Consider the following 21,313-nt stretch of genomic DNA (forward strand, 5'->3'; position numbering starts at 1 on the left):
CAGGCTTTCTCAAGTTAAAGAATACTGAAAATCTGTCCGCCGGCCCCCCAACCTCCGTAGGTATGTTTTAAATAGAAAAATGTATTTTCCTCCCAGACCCTTCCCACCCTCCGGTTTTAAATCACCCCTTCGGAAAACTACGTGTTTTTTCCCCCTAAAACAAAAAAAGCGACATAAGCGTATCTGTCCACTTCATGACAAACAGGTGAGAAAACCTCTCCTCTCTCCCGAGCACCTCCTGGCGCAGATCACGGGGGGGGGGGGGGGGGGGGGGGGGGGGGGGGGGGGGGGGGGGGGGGGCGGGGCCAGGACAGACTTAGGTCTGTTCTTCCCTTCTGTGACTCAAGGGGGCTCCACTTCCCTCCTCCTTGGTGTCCGGGTCTCCGCGGAGACCCAGAGTAGGAACGTCCTCCTCATATGGCACGCAGATGCTGTCTTCTTCCTTGTTCTCACAGTAAACACACTCCTTAAAAGGAAAAATGTCAAATCGGTAACAGAAACGACATGCTCGTCACCGCGGTGTAGTTCAATCTGAGGAGGTGCAGGCGACCAGGGGTTGGCCAGGCGGCTGCTAGAGGAGGGGTGGGACGTGGGGCGCCTCTGAGGGGCTGCTGGGACCCTGCCTGCTCTTCAGGGAGGCCACTCCCCCAAGGCCAGAGGAGAGTCCAGCCCTTATCCGAGCAGTGAGGCAAAGCCAGGAGACTCAGGCTTGGTCGCAGCTCCTCCTCTTCCTGCCTGTGGGGCCGGAGTCGATCGAGGCCCAGTATAACTGCCTTCGCCAACCTCAGTTTCCTAATCTGGGAAATGGGGCATCAGCGATGTACGGTCTCATTCCCCGACCATCTGCTGCGTACCTGCTACGCGTCAGACATGTCCTGAGCACTGGGACTCACCAGCGAACAAAGATGAAAACCCCGCCCGGTGGAGGTGACATCCTCGTAGGGGAAGAGGGACAATAAACAGAGTGAGGCGAGTTCCCTAGAGTGTTAAAAATGAAAGTCTAGCTGGACGCGGAACAAGGCACGTGGAGGGGGTCCTATTATACGTTGGACCTTTAGAAAAGGCCAGAGAAGGTGACTGATGGAGGGCTGTTCTTTGAGACCCTTCCCTCAGAGGGTGGAGCCTCATTCCCCATCCCCGAAGTGTGGGCTGGACTTGGTAACTCGCCTCCAGCAAAGAGGAGGTGATGGTGTGATGGAGGGCATCGTGGGGCCCAAGAGGCCTGTGGCTTCCTCCCGTCCTCTCTGGGGATCCGGTGCCAGGCCACAAGTACAGCCAGGCAGCCCTTTGGGGAGAGGCCTGTGTGGCGAGGAACCGAGGCCTCCTGTCCACAGCCAGCACCAGCTTGACAGGCATGGGAGGGAGCCTCCTGGGAAGGGGGTCTTCTGGCCTTCAGATGACCACAGACGCCCCAGCCAACATCTTGCCTTTATCTTCAGGAAAGACGGGGCCAGAGCTTCCCCGCCAGCTGCTTTTGAATTCCCAGCCCAAAGAAACAGTGGGAGATCATTAGTGTTTACTGTTTTAGGACACTAAGTTTTGGGGTCATCTGACACGAAGAAGTAGGCAGCCGATACTGTGGCGTGTGAAAGGAACACGTGAGGGAAGCCAGAAGCAGCCACGTGTCTATCCAAGAGGAGGGGGTTCCAGGCAGAGGGAAGGGCAGGTGCAAAGGCCCGGTGGCAGGAGCCTGCCTGCTGCGTTCAGGGGCAGGCGAGAGGCCCATGTGGTGCAGAGAGTGAGGGAGGAGAAACCAAGAGATGTCAGATTTTTATGGCTCTGCAGCACTGGGACTGAGACGGGGCCCCGTTGACAGGGATGTGACTGTCGGGGACCGGGGGAACCACATGAGGCAGGGAGGCTACTAGGAAGATCCAGCTGAAGAAGCATCGTGCCTGGACCAGGGGGTGATGCTGGAGGTGATGGGGAGTGGCCGTTCCCATCCTGAAGGTGGAGGACAGGGCTGGCCGCGGGTTCAGCTACGGAAGGACACCGAGCCCCCGAAATGAGTGGCTGCGGGGGACCCGGGGCTCAGGAGGGAGCGGGGAGCAGGGATGGGCACGCAGGTATGTCTCCGGGAGCCGCGGGAGGGGGTGCGTGGCCTTGTGGGAGCGCTGTTCCTATGGCCACTTAATGGTCCACAGGGGCAGTGAGGGTTTATGGTAGGAGCAGAGCTTCCTGTTTCCTGTTTTGTTTCGTTTTTAATGGAAAACAGAATTGAAAGAAAGAAAAAACATTCCAATTTCAGCATTGGATCTCGAGACCGAACCTTCAGAAGGCCTTTTCGGGAGCAATGTGGCAGAGCCGTTACAAGAAAGTTCCTCAGACTAACGGTATCGTGGTGTCTTTCGTTGTCGTTAGTGAACGCTCTCAAATTCTAGGAGTTTTAAGTTTACAGAACACTGGCAAAGACAGTACGGAGCGGCCCCCTCGCAGTGCCCTTTAATGCGACGTCAGAAACTACGCGCTGTGACTTACGGTGACGTCCACGGCGGGGGGCAGGCGGCCCTCCCGCAGCCAGGGGTGTGCATCCTGCAGCTCCCGCGTCTGGCCCTCCGTGAACTTGGGCTGGGACTTCAGCAGCGGCTCCAACTTCTCCCTATCCTCCTTCAAGACGGTCTCCAAATTCCTTCAGAGAACATGCAGTTAGGCAATTCAGAATGTCTTAGTAAGGGATTTTCGTGGTTTTCTCTTTTACACACTCATTTTCTGTCGACTCTTTCCATGTTAGTATAATTTCTGGTGATTTTGTTTCATGCAAATTTCCTTTTTGTTTAAAATAAATTACCCTATTTAAGATAACTTAATCTCCCTAGTAAATAATCCATAGTTTTCCTACTAAAATGATAACCTGAGTAACAATTTTGATTTTATTATTGTTATTATTATTATGATTTTTGAGAGAAAAAGAGAGCACGAGTAGGGGAGAGGGGCAGAGGGTGGGAGAGAGAATCGTAAGCAGGTTCCACGCCAAGCGTGGAGCCCCATGTGGGGCTCGAACCCATGAGCCGTGAGATCATGACCTGGGCCAGAATCAAGAGTCAGATGCATAACTGACTGAGCCACCCAGGCGCCCTGGTTTTATTTTGAATTAGACACGGGAGCTGGTTACCTGCACAAGCTGATCAGCTGGAGACTCTTGCCATTAAGGCGGTTGGCGGAATAACTCCTCTGCCTCCTGCAAACCCTGACATTGCCCCGGCGATAGAGCCCCAGTGACCCCCCTACAGAGGCCGGGCTGTTCTGAGCCTCAGCGTTAATCCTTCTTTCCCCAGCTTCCTCCACCCTGGGGCTCCGCGGGGGCAGGGACCATGACGGTTCACTAGAACAGCCTGACAAGCAGTCACTGCGGTGGCCCAGTTCCAGTCACCGCAGAGCAGCCGGTGGCCGAGGGCTGCTCACCTACCTCGACCTTGGCTTCGGCATCTCTAAGACAGACACACCCCATCCACCCCACAGGGTTGCTGGGCGACAGAGAAGGGAGACAGACGTTGGCACAAATGCTTCGTGAGCATTGAGTGCGACGCCCAGGAGGGTGGCCGGGAGCCCATCTTCCTCACAGCCCACGGGAGGTCACTCTGCAGGGCTCCGGGGCACACTGTCCACACAGATGGCTCTCTGTGGGACCACAGAGCCACCCGGAGTGACCCCGCTTCTCTGTCTGCTGCACTCAACTCAATCTGAGATGAGGCTTCAGAGGGAAGTCCCCCCGACTGGGTGGGGGATCCCACGTCCCTAGGAGAAGGTCGAGTGGTTACCGGGAAGGCATCTGGTACGTCATCATGATGCTGTCATCTGCGTTGGCCATCAGCAGCCAGACGGGGTCCTGGAGGACGTACTTGATGAAGTGCTTGCTTTCTTCCACGTCTGCCTTCACTTCTGCTTTGTGATTATTCTCCGAAGACTCCACGCTCCCGAAATACTTGCTGGTATGGCTCGTGTCACTACTGCCTTTAAAAACACAAAACGTGGCAAGTCAAAGCTTTCGACACAACGTTAAACCTCGTGTGACGCGCGTGTACAAGGCGACGGCAATTTTGGGGAGCTGAAGAGTTTTACTTGGCGGTGAGTGCCCAGGTTGGTGGATGTTCCTCCCCCCGTTTTCAGTCCTCACATTATTTGGGGAATACCAGCTGGCACCATGGAGGTGATTCTTTCCCTCCAGGGCCAGCCCCGAGAAGTCCAGATGGGGCTAGGTCTTAGAAAGTGTGGTCTTCTTTCCAAGAGCTCCCTGCTCCTTGACGAGGCTAGGCCACAGAGAAGCTGGGTCGGGGATCGCTCTCCAGTGAGCCTCCCGTGGGGAGCGAGGCCAGAGAGCAAGGGGAAGGGAAACCCCATGGGGGGGGAAGGGGGGGGTCTCAGTTTGTGGAGTGAGCTCTGCCCCTTACGGAGTTCCACAGCACACCGGGCTCATCCTCGCCGCTCAGGCGTGCAGCCCACACCCCAGCTTCACATGAGGGGGGGCTCCCTTGGCAGGGCGAACACCACCAGCCCTCCTAGCAGCCCAGAGAGCCGGAGGGACGCTCCTAAAGAGCCAGCAGGGGTGAGGCCTGCAATGCCAGGAGAGTGTAAAGCAAACAGGTGCAGGGCATGCCCATGGGCAGAGCTGGGGCAGGAGCAAGGGGCACGTGCCTGCGGGTGTGAACTGCCGTGGGCTCTGGGCAGCCGCTCGGAGGGCCAGCTGGATGCCTGTCGGGACCTGGTCCGCACCCGCTACCGTGGCCTGAGGTCGGGAAAAGCTGAGGATGCCCTCAGGTACATCAAGAGACCATCTTCCAAAAAAGCCCTGAATTGAGGCAACTAAAACACGTCCACTCCCGCGGGACTCGGGTGCTCCCAGGTCACCAACGTACCTGCTCCGCTGCCAGACGTATCGCAGCCCAGCGAGCTGGAGCCCAGGGAATCGGAGGCCCCGCTCCCAGACAGGGCCGACCCGGTGGCCGAGCACAGGTCTTCGTGCAGCAAGAGGTCAAGCAGGCCGCTGGACGTGGAGAGGGCATCGCTGTTTGGCGCGTCTGTGGGCTCCTCGCGCTTCAGGAACAGGGAGAAGATGGCGCGGTCAGGATGGACCGGGTGGGGCTGGGGAGCTGCAGGGCACTGTGTGCACAGGCCAACCAGGGACACCAGGGATGCGGCAGAGCGGGGTCCCCAGATCGCCGGCCCTTCCTTCACATGCCAACGAAGAAGGCCCAGTGAATGCGTCCCGCAGCTACTGGGACTACAGCAGCATGCTCGCCAGTGGTCTATGAATGCCGTCTAATCAACCTTAGTTTGGGGACAGTCACACCAAAGACAGCAGTTCCAGGATCCTTGAGGGAAAAGCTCCCGCTTGGCCTTCCACCAGTGCAGACTGGGGAGCGGGGAACTGCCTCAGCAGCACCGGGTGGCTGCTCCTCGCCGTGGGTGGGGCTCTGGCCTGGGGGGCGGGGCCTTGGGACCGAGGGAGAGGCGTGGCCTGGCAGCAGCCGGACCCTTCCGTCCTCAGAACCAGAACAGGAGGCCAGGACCCCAGAAACAGGAATTGGGAGGACAGGGACACACTGGGGAAGTTAGTCTGTGCTCATGAGGTTGTGCGTCCTCCTCTGGGGGCCCCGTGCAGCTCCCCCTCGGGGCGCCCGTGGACTGCGCGGCCTCGCTAACACTGCCACACGCCTAAGCTCATTCAGAACACAGAAGCGGTTCTTTGGAGACACAATTGCAATTTCATTAATCGAGTAAGAACGGCACACCGGTGTCCCTTAGGACTTGGGGGAAGGGAACCGACCGCCTGGTTCCAGAGCTCTGTCCTCCGCCTCTACGTCCACCCAGGGTGCCTCTGCTGCCAGCTTCCCTGCCCCCCCAAACAATGAAGAGCTCCCACCGCTCTACTCTGATAGGGTCGCTTAACTGGAAGACGTTAATTTCTAGCATGAGTATTTGTGTCAAAACAAAGAGTTTGGCAGAAGCCACGGTGTCTAACCACTCCCATCTGGGAGGACACGGGCTTGCCCCACCCCTGCCGTGCTGCATGTGGCGCCCGCCTTAGAGAAGGAACATTGGGGGGGGGGTCCTTACAATTGGCGAAGGCTTTGGCTGCCGGTCCAAGGCCGTGCCAGGTTTGCAGTCTGGCCCTGCCCCCGTGGTCTCCGAGGACCCTGCCGTTGTTGCGGCCACGGCGCTGCCCTCAGGGGCCTCCTCCAGCTGTAGCAGGTTGAGCTGCAGAGGTGAGCTGCCCCGGGATTCGAAGAGCGGAGGGGAGGCTCTGCCCGTGGGCCCAGAGGCGGACGGCAGGGAGGCTGGGGTGGCTGCACGAGATGCCGGTGGCCCACATTCTGCCCGAGGACATGTGCACGGCTGTTTGGGGGATGAGGTCCGACCAGGGAGCTCAGGTTGCGAGGCAGGGATCATCTTGGGCAGGAAGTTAGGCTGGCCTGGGAAGAAGGCCTGGGGCAGGCCAGGGGTCACCGTAGGGAAGGAATAGTTGGGTAACACCAGTGCCATGACGGGGGCCAAGGGGACAGTGAACGGCGGGTGCTGAGTGTCCATGGGCACGGTGGGCACCGCGAAGCCGGCATGGGGAGCCACGGGTGTGGCCGCCACCGGCCCCGGCGTGGGCATGAGTCCTGGGGCTGGAAACACCGGCAGGGAGTAAGCTGGCATGGAGTCAGGGAAGGGTGTCGAGGGGCGGCTGGACTGGGATGTGTCCGACGGCGACCAGGCCGTGGCGTTCAGGCCCACCAGTGGGGGCCGGTGGGGCGCCAGCCCCCTAGACCCGGTGCTCTCGGAGGAATCTCGAGGCTTGGCCCGTTTGGACTTCAGTTTTCTGTTCTTCCCGGTTTTTTTTCCAAGATGAGTCTATTCCAGAGGCATTTCTTAGTCCAGGGGTGGCTAAAATAATGGAAAAAAAAAAAAAAACCCACCAGAGTTAAGATGTAAGTGTTTATGTGACTCCTCTGTGTTGGTTTTTGGAGACTTGTAGAAGTTTAGAAACGTGAGGGCACCTCCTAGTTCAGCAGTCTGGGGTTTCCAAATGTCAGCCTGGGGCCCACTGGGGCCTCCGTAAAGGTGTCCCCTGACCCTTGGTGAAGTGAAATAATCAGGGCAAAATACTCATGAAACCAGAGTCAACCAATTTAAGACTGCCCTTAACTACAAGATCACATGCCTGTTTCCTTCTGCTATTAAAAAGTCCCTTCTTTTGCAAAATCATAGTGATGAAAAGTAGTATTTAGAAGGTTTTATTTGGGCCAAAAGAAGTAAAAAGGCTGATGAATCTATGCTGTTCCCTGACACTGGTCTGTGAAACCTGAAGGATAGACCCACTGATCTCATCAAACCTTATTTTTGAATTTTACAAGTGTTATCACTACTGTTCCTTAAAACAAGAGATTTCCTGCTTCACCTGCCAAATAAAGCCCGGACTGCACCTGAGTGGAGGTCTATCAGGCGACCAGTGCTGCAGAGATGATGCTTTCTTTAGAAGGTGGGAGGTCTGTGCTGGTAACCGGAGGACCTTGGCACATCCCCACCCCACCCCGGGCCCCGACTGGTGCGCTAGCAGGACTTTGGGTCGGAGTGTCATGCCACGCCTGGGATGGGTCCCAGGAACCTCAGCGTCTCCTCTCGTGTCACCTAGGGTAATTTGGGACTTTTGCAGCGGGTATGCGGGGACACCTGTGCCAGGGTGTGGTCCACACCTTTGCTCCATGCTGAAGACAAACCAGCCAGTCTAAGGCAAAGTGGTAAGTGGGCAGAGGTTGTGGGATTCAGACTCTGTTTGATGTTCTTCCTATAGGAAATCTGTCCCCTGGTGGGACTAGTGGCTGAAGCACTGGGCTCCTGGGATAGCACATCAGGGTCTAGACAGGGCTGCTGTGGACAGCCGTATAGTCTGTGCACTGCAAAAAGTGGGCCAGGCGGGCAAGAGGGAGCTGGAACTCCGCACCAAGCCAGGCCCTCAGGGTGGGTCTGCCCACAGTGGGAGGTGACACCTTCTTCTCATTTCCACAGAGATTCTCTATGGCCTGGCAGTCACCCTGAGTCTGGGGAAGAAGGAGAAAAGGAACAGAGTAGAAGAGACACGATTCTAGACAGCATCAGCTACTTTACTTCTTATACATTCACCCTGGTGTGTCTGCCTAGAGATGGTGGGAGCTGGGAGCTTGTGGTGCACGTCTCCTGGGCCCACTAGCTCTGATCCCTGTGTCTGGCCCGGGGGGACCAGGGAAAGCGTGGTGTCTCTGATCAGTCCAGCCCTGTCTATCTGACTTCCCCCCACGCCTTTCAACCAGCCGCTGGCTCTCAACCCAAAAGGCAGCTTTCTGCACAACCAGGGGCTGTCCTCCGGCCCTGAGGCCAGACCAGCCAGGAGGACATGTCTCCCGAGGAGAATGGATGTCAGCCGGGGCTCCTCCCCGCTCACGAGCCTGACACCGAATGCCCCGTCAGTACTGCGGACAGGTGGGGTCCCCTGCCCCTCACAGCCACCCAGTGAGAACGTCTGACGTGGCATCCCTGCAACGGCCCCATCCCATGTTCCACGGGGGCCAGCCTGGCGCTGTCGCCGCTCTCGATGGCACTGTGCCCTCGGGGACCCGAGAGGACACCCGTTTCTACCGCAAGAGACTGCATCGCCTCCAAGTTCCAACACGTATGTCACAAACGCGGGGGTCCCAAACTGGGGGCATTTCACGCTTCGAAAGAAGCACTGGACCCCATTCCACCAAGAATATGAAGCTTTTAGAAATCCACCTCTAGGTCAGGTATCGCCACTTACTTCTTTCGCTCAGCTGCCCCTTGGATTTTTCTTGTAAGTAATAATGGCAGCGAGACTGGAAGACGTGGAGTTTCCGCATCTCCTTGAACTTGAGCAGGAAGCTCTGCTCCTCCTTCTGGGTGTGGGCGGCCAGCACTTCCTTGGTGAGGCCCAGCGTCCGGAGGGGGTCCTTCTCCGCGCCCAGGCCGCAGGGCCGGCCATCCAGGGACTCGGGCCCGCTCGCAGCATCTTCCACCAGCTCTGTAACACGAGACGGCACCTCCGGTGTGCAAGGGCCCCGGGGGCTAAAACAATGGATAACCCACCCCGCATCTCTGAAGAAGAGAAATCCTTCGTGAAGCTGAGATCCACGGTGAGCTCACTTAGCGCCCTGAGAAGGCTAACAACGCAAGACTCAAGTCCATGACGGAAGTCTCATTGCCTGGGGCGGCTCCAGGAGCAGACTTCTAAGCAAAGTGAAACGTGGGGCATCTCGGGGCTCAGCTCAACGTTGGAGACGCTCCTAGTCCCTAGCATTTAGAGCAGCACAGACAGAGCTAGCGCATGACCCCTATCCTGGTTCAGGCGTGACAGCCGTGACGGGACAGGGGCAGGTGGAACCCACTGACCATCCGGAAAGAGGGGTTTGGACACCGACTCTCTTACCTGCACTGTTTCCTGTCTCTCTCTGCCCAGAAAAGAACAATTTTGGGTTTTATTTCACTCATGGGTGTTCTAAAGAAGCTAACTCAGTGCTGTACGACTTGTGCTGGCTCCTGTCCTCAAACAGGGGAGGGGGTGGGGACCCGAGGATCCCTACTCAGTCCCCCTGCCTCCCCCCTGCCCCCCACAGGCCCAGGCTGAGAACCACCTCAGCCTCTTCCCTGTTCATGCCTGAACAGACACCTGCCACCAGGTGGTGCCAGAGAGCAACGGGGACTCGGACAGGCACAGGCGCCGTGTGCGCCCCCCCACCCCCTAAACCCCCCACCTGTTTTTCATGCTCCAGGATTTCCTGGGTCTCCGTTCCTGGGCAGTGCTAGGGTTCTTTTGCACTTGGACAAACTTAAAGAAAATTTTAGGAGGGCAGCCAAAAATTCAAATTTTTAGGGGCGCCTGAGTGGCTCAGCCAGTTGAATATCTGGCTCTTGATTTCGGCTCAGGTCATGATCCCAGGGTCTTAAGATTGAGCCCGTGGTCAGGTTCCATCCTCGCTGAGCATGAAGTCTGCTTAGGATTCTCTCTCTCTCTCTCTCTCTCTCTCTCTCTCTCTGCCCCTCCCCTGCTCACACTCACTCTCTCAGAATAAACGTTAAAAAAAATAATTAAAACTTTTTTAATTAAAAAAACCCAATTTTTACCGTTAAAGTCAGAGAACCCTCGGCATCGTCCGAGAACCAAGAAGCATACCTAGCTCCGGCTGTGGCTTCTTGTCGCCCACGTGGACGATGGTGCTGCTGTAGCTGCACTGGCTGCTGAGGGACACCACGCTCTCCGCCTTGCCCGGCAGCGTCAGCGAGGTTAAATGCGCGCTGACCTCCGCGTGGCTGTTCACCTCGGAGGGTGAGGTCGTCTCTTTGTGAGGCAGAAAGGACACAGACACAAACGTGCAATAAAAGCAGACCGTTCAGATAAGAACCAGCACTGTCTGTGCGACGCACCCACACCCACGGGCCCACCTGGTCCGCACACGCCCGGCAGGTGACGGTCTGTCGGCAGGTATTTATTCCCGGGGCGAGAAGAGGAAATTCTGAAGTGGGCGGAATCACACCTCTCCCGTCCCGAGTCCTCTAAAAGGGGGCGGGCGGCCGGGCAGCCGCAGGTCCTCTGGGTCAGGGGCCTCTGCCCGGACCCCCTCCGCGGGCCGAGAGAGAGGCCGCACAGGCAGCCAGGGGCCCGCCCTCTGCTGAGCGCTCTGCCCGCAGCCCGGGCACAGACAGTCCCTCACAGTGTGACTGCCCAGCTCGTGCTCTTTCAGCAACGGGACACCCGGTTTCTGGCTCTCGGAATGACCACCGGCGACACTCACAGGGTCTGAGGGGCCTGGGACTTAACCTGGCTTGTAGGGCTGCAGCAACGTTCAGAGGCCGGTGCTCTGCTGAGACACCATGTTGCCCAAGAACGACCGTGTGACGTGCCCCCGGTCCTCCCGCTCCAGCAGCCCCGACAGGACCCTCGTCTCGAAGTCCCAGATCACCTTTACGTCTAGCTTGTGAGACGGCTGCTAACTTTGGAGCTACTTTGGTTACTGAAGAAACAGCCTCCACCCACAGACTGTGTCCTTGAAGCCCTCAGACTTGCCCTGGGAGGGAGGGGGGCTCCAGGCCTTCCGGGACACCTGATCCCACAGCGGGCATCCAAATTACCACACCCCCCGCAGCTCGAACGGGCAAGACACCTGTGCCATGCGGCCCAAGACCGGCCACCGCCTTCCGCTTATCGCCGGCCTTCTGCGTCGCCACGTTCGCCGGGAACTCACACTTCCTCTTGAGAGTAGCGGCCTCACTGCAGCTCTCCAGGTACCTGCACGGGGGGCCGGGAAGGGCTTCATGTGACACGGGAGCCCCCAGAGCGCACGAACGACAGAGGCGGGGGCCGAAAGGGGCCTCACCTGATGACGCCGTCCAGGCAGCTGATCTGCTGGTAGGAGCCAGCGGGCGGGCTCTTGCTACCCAGCTCCTCGGGGAAGCCGCCCGGGGGCAGGCTGGCGCCCGAGCTGTCCTTTTCCACGGGGACAGCTTTCATCTGAGCACAGGAACTACTCTGTGTCTCTGAAAGAAGGACCAGATAGCTCAGTTAACACCTGCTTCCCCCAAACAGTATTCTGTATGTTTACAAAGTCTCTTAATTCTGCCTACAAATGAGGCTCGGGGCTCAGAATATGATCCACAGACACAGAAATCCAGGGACAGCCAGATATTCAGGCAGCTCTGTGGGGGCAAGTGTCACTGTGCCACCCACAGAGGGAACCTAGAGGGAGCTGTCACCAGGGCCAAGGCCTGCTTCTCTCTGGGGCTCGGCGGCCCTCGGCCCGGGCTATCCCCAGGGTCAGGGACTCAGCAGTGGCGAAGGCCAGTTCTTACTTAAACTCCTGAAGCTTCTAGGGCCAATTAGATTGCAGACGCTTTTTAGTTGCTCAATATTATTCCCTGTCTCTGGGAGGGTCAGTCCTTCCAAATATGACCCAGTGGGTGATAACAGTCATAATGGTCTCCAGTGCGGCTTGCTGTGGACGTTTCTCGCCCTCACCACGCGCACCAAACCGCGTTCCCCTAAGGGCCCTCATGGGCAGAGCCACGCCCTGCCCTCTGTTGTGTCCCCAACACCCAGCACAGACCGCAGGATGCAGTCTGTCCGCTGGGGGCAAAGTGCACACCCACACGTCCCGAAGGCCAAAAATCCTGGCGAAGGCCAGGTGTGGGCAGCCCAGGGAGGCTTCCTGGAGGAGGCGAGCCCTGAGTGCAAGGGAAGAGCAAGAACCCACGACGGGGAGAGGAGTGCGGTGCATGTGTGTGCGTGTGCACGTACGTGCAGAGGAACAGCATGAGCCCAGGCACGAGGGCGCGGGGACACAACCTGGTGGGGCGGGCTCAGGCGGCGAGGGGGTGCGCGGGCAGCTCCCTGGGCCACTGGCTCCCCGTGAGAGGGAGGCCTTTGAGCAAAGCTGGCGCTGTCCACTTCAGACACCGCGTTCACGGGTGTGAGCGCTGTGGGCTGGCCGGGCAGCCCGAGGGGGGCGAGGGCACCTGCTCACGTCGTTGGAAGCGCCGACCCCACGGCCAGTACGCGGAGCTAGAACGGGGCGACGGGGCAGAAACGCACGCCTTGGCCACATCCCAACAGGCCTGCGGGGAGCCAGGTGACCACACAACAGCCGGGGTCGGCGAAACTGAATGAGTGAAGGCCCACGCTGGCGGCACATCACCGCGAGCGGGGCTGCCCAATGGGGAGGGGAGGTGGCACGCTGGAAGGGTAAATCCCTGCCACCTGGAGTTAACATTAAACCAGGTTCCTCTTTCCGCCTCCCACACTTAGAGTTTTGCCAGGGAGAGGCACCTGGGTGGCTCAGTTTAAGCGTGTGAATGCGGCTCAGGTCATGATCTCACAGCTCGTGGGTTCGAGCCCCGCGTCGGGCTCCGTGCTGACAGCTCAGAGCCTGGAGCCCGCTTCGGATTCTGTGTCTCCCTCTCTCTCTGCACCCCTGCCCTCTGCTCACGCTCTGTCTCTCTCCCTCTCTCAAAAATAAAATAAACATTAAAAAAAAAAAGGTTTTACGAAGGAAACAGAGAATAATGCTCTACCTGTAGCACGTTTTTCCTTTTGTTCTCCAGAGTCACCAGGATAAGGACTTTTGCTTTTGACCCTGCCGTTAGCATTTTTACAAATTTCCTTGAGGAAAAACACAAGAACGCGTCACTCCCTCGAGGGGACCCTCTGGCATCGCAGCCTGTCCCCCATGGTGAGGTCAGAGAAGAGCTGACAACTCCCAGCAACGCAGAAGTAAGTTCTGAACGAGAAATCAGAGTGTGGCCGAGCTAGAGAAAACGAGCTTGATGGTCCCAAGAACACAAATCAAGGGACCTGGCAGGTTACGGTTTTGTTGTGTCTTCACTTCTGCTTGATTCGCCTGCTTTAAGGGATTTTCACCCAGACTTGAGCCACAGCTCTTGGACGCTTCCCCCCTTAGAGACTAGAGAGTGAGTCCCGAGCGAGCAGGTTCAGAGGGCAGGTGGCTGGGGCTGTGCGGGCTCCAGGGCTGCCGCGGGTCAGTCTACCCGGAGAGGGAGGGACACGGTGGATAGGTACTTACGGTCCGCCTCCGGCGGGAGTGCTTGTGGCCATTGCTGTCGCTGGAGGACGTCTGGCTCATGAGGGGCTCGTGGGACCCGTTGCTACCCAGGCTCCCGTAGCCGCTGGAGCCGCTGTGGGGGACGGGCTGGGGAGACAGCAGACAGGAAGGCCTTGGATGTGGCTGGGGGACATGGCTGGCACTGCGGGTTCGGTGCCCCCCAACACGGCCGTCTCGCAGAGGCTGTGACCTGCCCTGGGGAGCAGGGCAAGGACAAGGTGGGGGCTGGGCTGCAACCCCGGGTCAGGCTGCGGGATGCATCCCCCCGATCCCAGTCGCACACACTCCCTGAAAGAGGGACCATTCGACCCTGTCCCTCAGCTCCCTCATGGGCCAGTCTGGTTTCTACCCAGGCGTTTTAGGAACAAGAAGGGGCGTGCTGTGGTGTCGCCGCGGTCTGAGGAGACGGACAGGCAGAAGCTGCCTGGCTGGGGGGACTGGTGGCCACGCTAAGTTTTCTCGAGTGCTGCGTCTGTCCCCAGAACACGGAGAAGGCATTCTCTGGTCCCCCGGGGCCCAGCAGGTGACCCGCTCTCACCCGGTGCACCGGTGGGGGGCCATGTGTGGGCTAGCACCAGGGCCTGCGGGCGGACTCGGGGGCTGGGTGCCATCCTTCAGTGGCTCGCCCCGGGCTGCCGTTCAGGCACAGACGCCCCAACATGTACGGCTGGGGCTGCCCCCAACGGTGCAAACGGCAGGTGTGCCCAACTGTCCGGGGCCCAGACCAGGGGCACCAGGGCGCAGGGGGGAGCCGGATGCGGGGAGACGAGCCCGAGAGGGAGGGAGGGAGGGAGGGGCACCCCGGGTCTCCGAGCAGCCCTGGGCCACTTGAACAGGGGGACAGGAGGGCGCGCAGGCAATGCACCCACCTGTAGCAGCAGCCGGTGTATCTGCTCCGTGAGCTCCTGATCGCTGGGGTGGAGGCCCTTCTCTTCCACACACGACGGAGCCGAGAACACGTCTTCGTTCAAAGGGCCCCTGTGCCGCGTGAATCTGTCTGTTAGTTGGGCCCCATGCCGCACACCCCTGCCAGGCTTGCCTCCCCCCTGCAGACCCGTGGGCTGCCACCTGCCCACTCACGACCTCCTCCTTTCCACTCGCTGCTCTGCCTGCGTGAGGTGTCCCCCTACCCCCCTGCCCCAGGAGCAAGGCGTGTGGCGGAAGGTGACTTGGGTCCTGGTCACCCGGTCCCGCCCCACGCGGTGTGCTGGTGGGGGAGCCAGGGTTCCCGGGCCGCGCCGTGCACTGAGAGCACTCACACCCTGACTCTGTGTCTCCCGATGATGAAGGAGATTTTTCTGCTCCACGGGTTGATGAAGCTGGACCAGCTGGTGTCCAGGGTGACGTATTCGCCGTTCCGGGCACGGAACCGGATGGGAGAAGAGTCGAAGGGCTGTCCGCCGGACTGCACGACTGGGGGAGGGGAAGGGTGCGGGCGTGAGGACGAGAGGCTGGCGCTCTCGGGAAGAGGGGAGGGAGAGGCGCTCCGTTCTGGAGTCACCTCGAAACTTGAGAGATGCCAACCTCCCCAACGCTACCGCTGTCGGCGCCCCGCCCCGCTTTAAACTGCAATAACGGACCGTTGCCGAAAGCGCCACCACGCATTTCGGCACACGCGTCTGTAGCCTTGACCGGCCCCCAGGGGGGCGCTCGGCGTCCCCCGTGTCTGCGAGGCCTGGGCTCAGTGGGGACCCGTGTCATCCACTCCCCTGGCCTGGTCAGCACCGGTGTCGCCACAGCTGAACCCGCACCCCTCCCCCCACCCGCCAGGGAGGCCAACCGTAAAGGCAGGATGGCCACAGTTCAGGCTGTGGGCCACAGAGGCCCCACGAGAGATGAGCGCTCCTGACCCACGAGACTAGGGCTCGGGCACGGCCGGGGCACCCGTCAGACACACTGGCGGCCGGCCTGACCCATCTAGGCTGGGTGCTGACGGCAGGATTTACTGTGAAAAGGGGACCTACTCTTTTTGTGGATGGTAAGCATCAAAGGCCGGTCGCTGGGGTGAAGCCGCACGAGCAAGGGGGTCTCGATCAGGTCCTGAGGTAGGTAGCCCAGGAGGGGGACCGCCCTGCAAAGCAAGCACACACACGGGGGTCCCTGTGCAGCCCCCCTTCCCCAGCCCCAGCCTCATGGCTGCGCTTCGGGACGCAGTCTGGAACACAGCCTCGAAGGGGGGGCCCTAGTTCATCTCTAAGGACCATCCTCCTCCTGGGGGGCAGGGAAGGGACAGACTCCAAATTCCCCAGAGAGCAAAGCTGGGGAACTGGGCTCACAGAGAACAGTCTTTCAGTTAATTGGCAAACAAAAGATGACAACATCCCCACAGGTCTGTGACGGGGAGCTAGGCCCTAGCAGGCCCAACGCATACAGGCCAAGTGCCCCAGCACGGGGCGGCGTCTTCACTCCTGAAAGAGTAAATCATGATAACGTTCTTGCTTTTTGTCTTTTAAGGTCTTTTCTTTCTTCATGTCATTTGTAAGTTTGGCCGGATGGGGCTGGGCATGGCTTCTTTTAAACAAGTTTTGCCCGGACGCCCCTGTTTGGCTCTTTTCCAGCTCAGGATGCTGTGCTTCGGTTACTTCGGCCGCCGTGTCTGGTCCTGAGAAGGTGCCACACAGGCGGGGGGGCCTTCGCTCTGTGCCACCGGGCTTCCTCCTGCAGCTTTTAGGACGAGGTTTTGGGGTGACCGTCTCGGTGCCCGTTCTGCCCCCACGGCCAGCATTCTCTGCCCACGCAGCCACTGTTCCCTCTTCTGAGCCGCAGTTCAGCCTCCCCACCCTGGAGACCAGCCTTCTCGCATCGAACTGATGTTTCCCCAACCTCTTCCGAGCGGATGCCCTCACGCGAAAGGGCCTTCTCCAAGCCGTTAGAGCCACGCCTGCCTGTTCCCCTCGAATGGAGCTTTCTCGTGGGCCCCGCGTTAGGATTCGCTCTTCTCCTCCTGGTCTGACACATACTCTCCAGGCTTCATGTTTTCATTTGATAGGATGTACAGAATGTTCCTGGTGCCCTTCCAGGTCAAGGTTTGGCCAGGGGAGAGGAGGAGGAGGAGGAAGGGGAAGAGGAGGAGGAAGAAGAGGGAGAGAGGAAGAAGAAAGAAGGGGAGGAGGAGAAGGGGGAGGAAGGAGGGAGAGGGTGGGGAGGAGCCCGGGCCACCGCCCAGGTGTCCTGTGCTCCGTGGGCTGGGCCACCCGCAGGGCTCTGCTGAGGAAGGTCCTGTGCACCTGCTCACAACACCTGCACACGAGTGACAGCTGTGCTGGTTTGCAGGCAGGTGTTCTCAGACTCCTGGAAGAATAAAAATGATCCTGGGGCTGCTTTGTGAACGCAGCTCCCACGGCCCCCACGCCGAGACCCTGTTGGATGGGGCTGGGTGGGGCCCAGGAACCTGCGCCTTGAAGCCTTGTGTCTCTGGTGATTCTGCCACAGGGGGCGAGCAGAGCAGCCCTGAGCCGCCCAGAGCTGAAGGCTGACGGTTCCCTGGCTGCCCGAGAGCAACTCTTTCCCCGGAGGCCCTGCGTCCAGGCCGGGTACCTGGTGTCTCCAGGTCAGGCGCAGGCAGCGGGGTGGGCTTGATCCTCGACAGCATCTGTGGAGGTCGCCTGGGCCAACTGAGAAAGCCCGGAGTGCTTCTGGTGCTTCTGGGTCCACTTCCTGTGGGTCTTCCGAGGGGGGCTCTTCCCCATCACTGCCGGCAGCCAGCAGGATCTTCTGTCTTTGTGCAGGAGGGGCCGGGGGGAGGTGCTCCGTGGGCTTCGGCCCCAAGTCAGCCAAACCAGAACCCTCTGAGAAGGGCAGGGCTCCCGACTCCCACAAGCACCATGTGTTCCGGCCACAGCACCTTGAGTGGGACACGGAGCGAAGCTCCGGGCAGGAACGGAGGTGACCGCCGGCCCCCCCCCCCGCCCCCCCGCGGGGATCAGGCTGTGACACACACGCTGGTGTGTGGGACACATTTCTGCTGGGATCCTGCCAATGGCGTCTCTGGCTTCAATCCTAACCCGAGCACGCCGTCCCTGGCCATGCCGTGCTTTAGTCGTGTGCGATTTTGAAATGAGTTTAAATAGGATAATAAAGATAGACTCCATTAGAACGATGATCAGCTCCCCAGAATGCTCCATTTACACAACGTTCCTATCTTGGGAGGTTGTTAGTGCAATTCCACAATCGTTTCATTGCCTACAGTTCAACATCTTTGCGGATTACCTTCTCAAACCAACATGCGGCCTTAACTTTAGCTGCATAGCGTTCATGCCCAAAACATAAAAATTGACTGGGCTGTGTTGAGCTGCTATTAAGTAACCACCAAGATAATGACGAAACGCTAAACATCACGTGGTCGAGTCTGCCGACACGAAGGGCGCGACAGTGATTCCAAGACATGCAAAGGGCACCGTGCCAGGCGGCTTACCTTTCGTCCACGTCCTGGAACAAGCAATTTGGTGTATGTGTGGTCGTAAAAATTCTCTTTTCAGGAGGAATTCGAGGGGCTGAAAGAAGAGAATTTTACACAAGTTTCTGATTCTAATACGCACTTAGTGCAGTTACATTATAGCTACCGGAAAACGCCGTGTCGATTCACAGGATGTGTGGCGGAGGAAGGAATTAAGGGGACTCTGAACATAGGGAGCAGAGCAGACCCTACGCTAGATGACCGCCAGCCAGCCTCAACTCCTCTGTGGGCAGGTTCAGTCTAGAAGGCCAAGGACCGCCACACTAACAGAAGCACGTGCTGTCGCGTAGGCTTCTCTCAGCAAAATCGTGCCGGAAGGCCATATCCGTGATTTTCAGATCCAACGAGGGTGAGCTCAACAAATTGTTTAAAAAAAAATGAGTTAAGTGCTTAGATTCAACATTCTCAGCAAATGTCACTGTAACGGGGACTTTACAGTTTCTAGGGCGGGCAAAGAAGATAGAGTAACTTGCACAAAGGAAATCGCATATCCGGAATCTCCCTCAGCTACCAAATTCATGGACAAAACATTCAAAATTCCAAAGCTTTCCATTCGTGAAGCAGAGTCCTGTTGGGATGAACAACTCGGTGAAACCCAGGTAACCCCTCTCAGTCCTTCTTGAATATTTGGAAGAGAATATTCCATATGGAGGAGCCCCTCAAACATCTGAGAAAGGACCACATACCTAAAACATCTCTATCGGTTTTAAGAAATAAATGCCTTTTTAAAAACTGGCATCATTAACCACTGAGACAAGATTGTAAACACAACGAAACGTGGACCAAACTGGATCCCTGTGGCTCAGTAGTTGCACACGGCGCCTGCTTTCTGGGAATTCTGGTCACGTGGCTTGCGGAGCTGCTGGGGCGAGGACCTTGGGCTCCCGGCCCGGTCCTGCAGCGGGTCACACGAGGACCGTGTCATACCACAGTTCAGGAGGTGGAGTCACCAGGAGGACAGAATCGGGGTGGCCAAGTGCCTGGGGGCCTTTGGGCTTCAAGGGAAAGCCCAGATTTGGGGTTTTTGCGGGGAGAAGGTGGTCTGAGAAGCCAGCAGGACCAGGAACGGGCACCTGGTGGGATAACCCTGCTGTACTGTGGTTTTCTACAGGCAGAGGGAGGGAGGAAAGACCCAGAGCGAACGGTGGGAGCCAGGCCGCCAGGCTGCACGTCGGGAAGGCGGGGAATGCAGTAGAAGGTAGGACGAGCCACAGCCTCATTTCCCGAGTGGGCGGACGGTGTGGGGTCCTGAGCAGGCAGTGCTGTCCCTGCGCTTTCGAGGTGGGAGGTGCATGAGGATGGGAGGGACCTGGGGACCCGGCAGGGCCATCCTCACTGTATGGATGGAAGGCAGTGGCTGGGGAAGGGGCAGGGCGCTCTGGACACAGCGACAGCCTGGTCACGGGTGCGAGATGCCGGCACCCAGACCCTCTGATGGACAGGGGGAGGCGGTATGGCAGGGGCCACCGGGGGGCCCAGGGGACAAAGGTGGGCGTGCAACCAGAGGGAGACGGACACTGTGCAAGGTGGGGGGAGAGGCCAGGGCTGGCAGTCAGCCTTACTGACGTTAGGGGTGAGCCACGGGACTAACTGAGGCACCACACGGAGCCTGTGCCCCCGCCTGGGCCGGGCTCTTACCTTCGTAGCCCGAGTGCACTCTCTCCGCCAGCAGCACGCAGCACAGCTGGCCCTCGGCGCCCTGCGGGTCCCGCACCTTGACCAGGTAGGGCGTCATGCGAAACGGGTGGTAACGGATCTCGTTCTCGTGGTTCTTCCCGACACTGTGGAGGACGGCAGGGTCAGCGATGTGGCTCGAGGCCACAAGGAATCCCGTCCTGCTTACTGCCAGCCACCTCTCCCCGCAGCGGCTGCTCCGAGAGCATCCCTGCATTGGCTGTCCCGAAGCCCGGGAGGCGGAGGCAGGCTCCCCTCTTGGGGACCCGGGCCAAGCTGGAGGTGCCGCCCGGGGTCTGGGTCTGGGCCTCTGCCCCGCTCCCTCGGGTGTCAACGACATTAAAGGGCACAGCGAAGAGTGAACAGCCCTGGGCAGTGGGAGCTCCTCCAGGAGCCGTTCTCTACAGGGGGTCACGTTTTCAGTGGGGGAGAAGACGCCGCTTCACTACTGAGGCCCCAGCCCCAACTGCCCAGGGTACCAGAGCCCGGCCAGGGGGTCACTCCTGACACTGCGGCTGGACGCTCAACCGGTCACCTTGCTTCAGGCCAAAAGCCTGTTGGGGAAGCTCTGGGGGCTCTTTCTGGAAAAAACACACACTTGAGGTACAGGCCGCATGTGCTTTCGGGGTCCTCTTGGGCCCTGGGGTACGTGCCTTCCTGGTTAAGGGCCCGGGCCGCTTTCCCAGGTGACGGGCACCAAGTCCAGGCTCCTCGGGCTGATGTTCTCCATGAGGAAGGGTCCAATCACCCCACTGCTGACCATGCTGCCTTAACTCCCCATGCACATTGTTTTTATTTAAAAGATTGTTTTAATATTATTATCGACAGAGAGAGACAGAGTGCAAGCAGGAGAGGGGCAGAGAGAGAGGGAGACGCAGAATCCGAAGCAGGCTCCAGGCCCCGAGCTGTCAGCACAGAGACCGACGCGGGGCTCGAACCACGAGCCACGAGATCTTGACCTGAGCCGAAGTCAGACGCTCAAACGACTGAGCCCCCCAGGCGCCCCCTCCCTGTGCATATGTGAAATGCAGTTTTCACACAGACTTTTCAGGAATATGCGCACTGCATGGCAGGGTGCCCGCATAAGCCTCTACCCTGAAGAGGTGCCGAGGGGCGAGGGGCGAGGGGCGTGGGGTGGGGTCACGGCACAGCGGGAGCCGGTGGGGGCCACTCCCACACCTCCTCAGCCTCACAAGCGGGGCTCGGGGGGGATGTGTTGGCACCGTGCCCAGCTTGGGACACCCAGGCACGGGCTTACCTGACTCGGCAGAAGAAAGACTTCTCCTCCATGCAGTCTTGAGTAAACGCATCTGAAAGAAAGAGCCCCGAGTCACACACCCAATCCCATCCGATCTCATCCCATCGCACGACGGGACACACGGGCTGGCACTCTTGGCTTCTCCCAAGCCACAGAGAGGCGGGGGAATCGTCAGGCGCGAAGGCATGTTTACACAGGCACAAAGCGGAGCCCTCAGAGGCCATTCATCACACTTCCGACTGAAACGTGCTTCGTGAGTGTCGCACGTACCGGATCAGGAGGGGCTAAAAGTCGGCCGCCAGAACTTTACCATTTTGAAACGGTTCCGAAGCTGACACAAAC

The 21,313-nt window shown here is 59.0% G+C and overlaps 1 protein-coding gene across 1 annotated transcript in view; it reads right to left on the minus strand.

The window, feature by feature from the left end:
* Window positions 1–296: 296 nt before the first annotated feature.
* PER2 (period circadian regulator 2) overlaps window positions 297–21,313 on the minus strand; it is a 37,173-nt gene continuing 16,156 nt past the window's right edge. Inside the window, 18 exon segments of the mRNA XM_042995851.1 lie at window positions 297–466; window positions 2,479–2,629; window positions 3,759–3,951; window positions 4,854–5,031; window positions 6,055–6,822; window positions 6,824–6,867; window positions 8,756–8,995; window positions 10,145–10,309; window positions 11,133–11,257; window positions 11,346–11,505; window positions 13,036–13,123; window positions 13,545–13,670; window positions 14,453–14,561; window positions 14,843–14,996; window positions 15,548–15,654; window positions 17,998–18,076; window positions 19,678–19,820; window positions 20,972–21,023. Coding sequence (XP_042851785.1) covers window positions 317–466; window positions 2,479–2,629; window positions 3,759–3,951; window positions 4,854–5,031; window positions 6,055–6,822; window positions 6,824–6,867; window positions 8,756–8,995; window positions 10,145–10,309; window positions 11,133–11,257; window positions 11,346–11,505; window positions 13,036–13,123; window positions 13,545–13,670; window positions 14,453–14,561; window positions 14,843–14,996; window positions 15,548–15,654; window positions 17,998–18,076; window positions 19,678–19,820; window positions 20,972–21,023 — 3,032 coding nt within the window. The 3' untranslated portion in view covers window positions 297–316.

The sequence above is a fragment of the Panthera tigris genome, chromosome C1 (assembly GCF_018350195.1).
Source record: "Panthera tigris isolate Pti1 chromosome C1, P.tigris_Pti1_mat1.1, whole genome shotgun sequence".
NCBI classification, from domain to species: Eukaryota; Metazoa; Chordata; class Mammalia; order Carnivora; family Felidae; genus Panthera; species Panthera tigris.